This window comes from Perkinsus marinus (genome assembly GCF_000006405.1).
Source record: "Perkinsus marinus ATCC 50983 genomic scaffold scf_1104296944348, whole genome shotgun sequence".
Taxonomy (NCBI): Eukaryota; Perkinsozoa; order Perkinsida; family Perkinsidae; genus Perkinsus; species Perkinsus marinus.
Genome location: NW_003211437.1, coordinates 31 through 1649, shown reverse-complemented (window position 1 = coordinate 1649; position 1619 = coordinate 31). Strand labels below are relative to the sequence as shown.

General features: G+C 51.5%; 2 protein-coding genes across 2 annotated transcripts; both read left to right on the top strand.

Annotated features, from left to right (window-relative positions):
* Positions 1-59: 59 nt before the first annotated feature.
* Pmar_PMAR014116 (hypothetical protein) lies at positions 60-322 on the top strand (the record flags this gene model as incomplete). The annotated part of the gene is made up of 3 exons (XM_002780630.1): positions 60-99; positions 142-201; positions 249-322. 3 exons carry the CDS (start codon positions 60-62, stop codon positions 320-322), a joined length of 174 nt encoding a protein of 57 aa, XP_002780676.1.
* Positions 323-881: 559 nt separating this feature from the next.
* Positions 882-1285, top strand: Pmar_PMAR014115 (hypothetical protein; the record flags this gene model as incomplete). Its single annotated transcript, XM_002780629.1, has 3 exons — positions 882-1054; positions 1096-1197; positions 1246-1285. The coding sequence occupies 3 exons, from the start codon at positions 882-884 to the stop codon at positions 1283-1285; spliced, it is 315 nt and encodes a 104-aa protein (XP_002780675.1).
* Between the last annotated feature and the right edge of the window lie 334 nt (positions 1286-1619).

Here is a 1619-nt window from a genome sequence, read left to right as displayed (position 1 = left end):
ACGACGGTACCGACTACACCGGCCAACTCCTAGCCTTGGACGGCTTCATGAACCTTGCAATGGATGATGCTATTGAGTTTCCTGATGGTTGGAAGAATCGTGCTATAGAGGTACAGGTCAGTTCACTTGCTTCTCTGGTAGGTGTTAACAGCGGCTCGGAGGGACGTCGTTATGGCCAGGCTGTTATTCGCGGCAACAACGGTGGGTGCAGGCTAGCACCTCGACTCGCTACAGTTATTCTATTTTAGTACTCTATATCAGTATGCTTGAGCGGAAACAGGAGGAAGAGCAGGGAGATGATGCTGCGGTTGAAAAGGCGTGAAGTGGAGTCTGTCATCTTCAACAGCGTTTCCATTATGCGATGTTGCTTGTCTGGTTTGTAAACCGCTTGAGAACTGAGGGAAAGGATGCTTAGGTGCGCACTATGGAATAGCTTCGAATCAACATGTTGTTCTGGCTTCAAGCCGTGTTCTGCTGCTCCCTTATCCCATAGACTTCGGTAGCCACAGCAACAAGCAGTACGAAGCTTATGTTGGTCATCATCAATGAACGTGATGTTAGTATTAGCCGATAGCCAGTATGCATTCAGCGTTCAACTTTACCGTCGAGGTGTCGCAGTTACCGTAGTCAGACGCGGTCAGTTTCATGTGCTGAGTAAATTGTCGAGAGGTTCCATTCGATAGTAGTGTGTTGGGTATAGTGACAAAGGGTAACTCGAGTTGGTATTAAAAGATGTGGCTTCTTGTCGAGGTGAATTGCAAGCACCATCGTGGCTTCACCTGTCTCTGGTCACTAGATGTCCTTATTTTCTCAAAGGTGCTCTCTGTGTTCGAGTACTTTACTTTTTTTGTGTGTGGGTAGTAGGAGTTACCCACTATTCAATGGCGCCGTCAGAAGGCTCTACCATGCAGAGTCTGCCTGAGGCTACGGGTCCATGCGGTCTCGTTGCTAATGCCCTCTACATGAGAGTTCTCATGCCTGTGGCGGGCCGTGTAGATGGGGGTCTCAGTCGTGTCAATGGGAGTCTGGCCAGTGTTGCTGGTAGAGTTGACGGGTAGGCTGTGCACTACATGCTGACCATGAGCGGATCCTTAGATATCTGGACACCGTCGAGAGACAGCTGGATCCAAACTTCAAGTATCACGAGGCTGCCAGGGCTATGGTGGTTTGTGGAGAGGACATGGTCGTTGAGCGCTGGTAATTACGGTATGAGGTCCTGCAAGAGTGTTAGTCGTAGGCGGCCAGGAAAGTGTGGGAGGACAAACGAGTCGGTGGTAAGATGTGAAAAGGGTCCTGAGGAGGTACATCGTGGCCGCTTAGTCTGGTGCTGCATGTTATGATATCGAGAGGTCCAGTCGTCGGATGGCATCGGATCGATCCCAAAGGGCTGGGCCTTCTTCGAGGTGGGCCGGGGTGCTTGCTCATGGGGTGATACGATGGGGTCTTCATCGCCAGGCACAGTGGGAGGAGGGCTAAGAGGGCTGATTCGGAATTGGGTAAATCGAGGCTAGCGATAGCGAGCGGAAGACTGGTGATGGTGAGTGAGGGCAGATGATGGGCAATCGTATCGGGTAGTATTGTAGGCCTTCCGCAACGCGTGGACGACGGCTGCCTCTCCT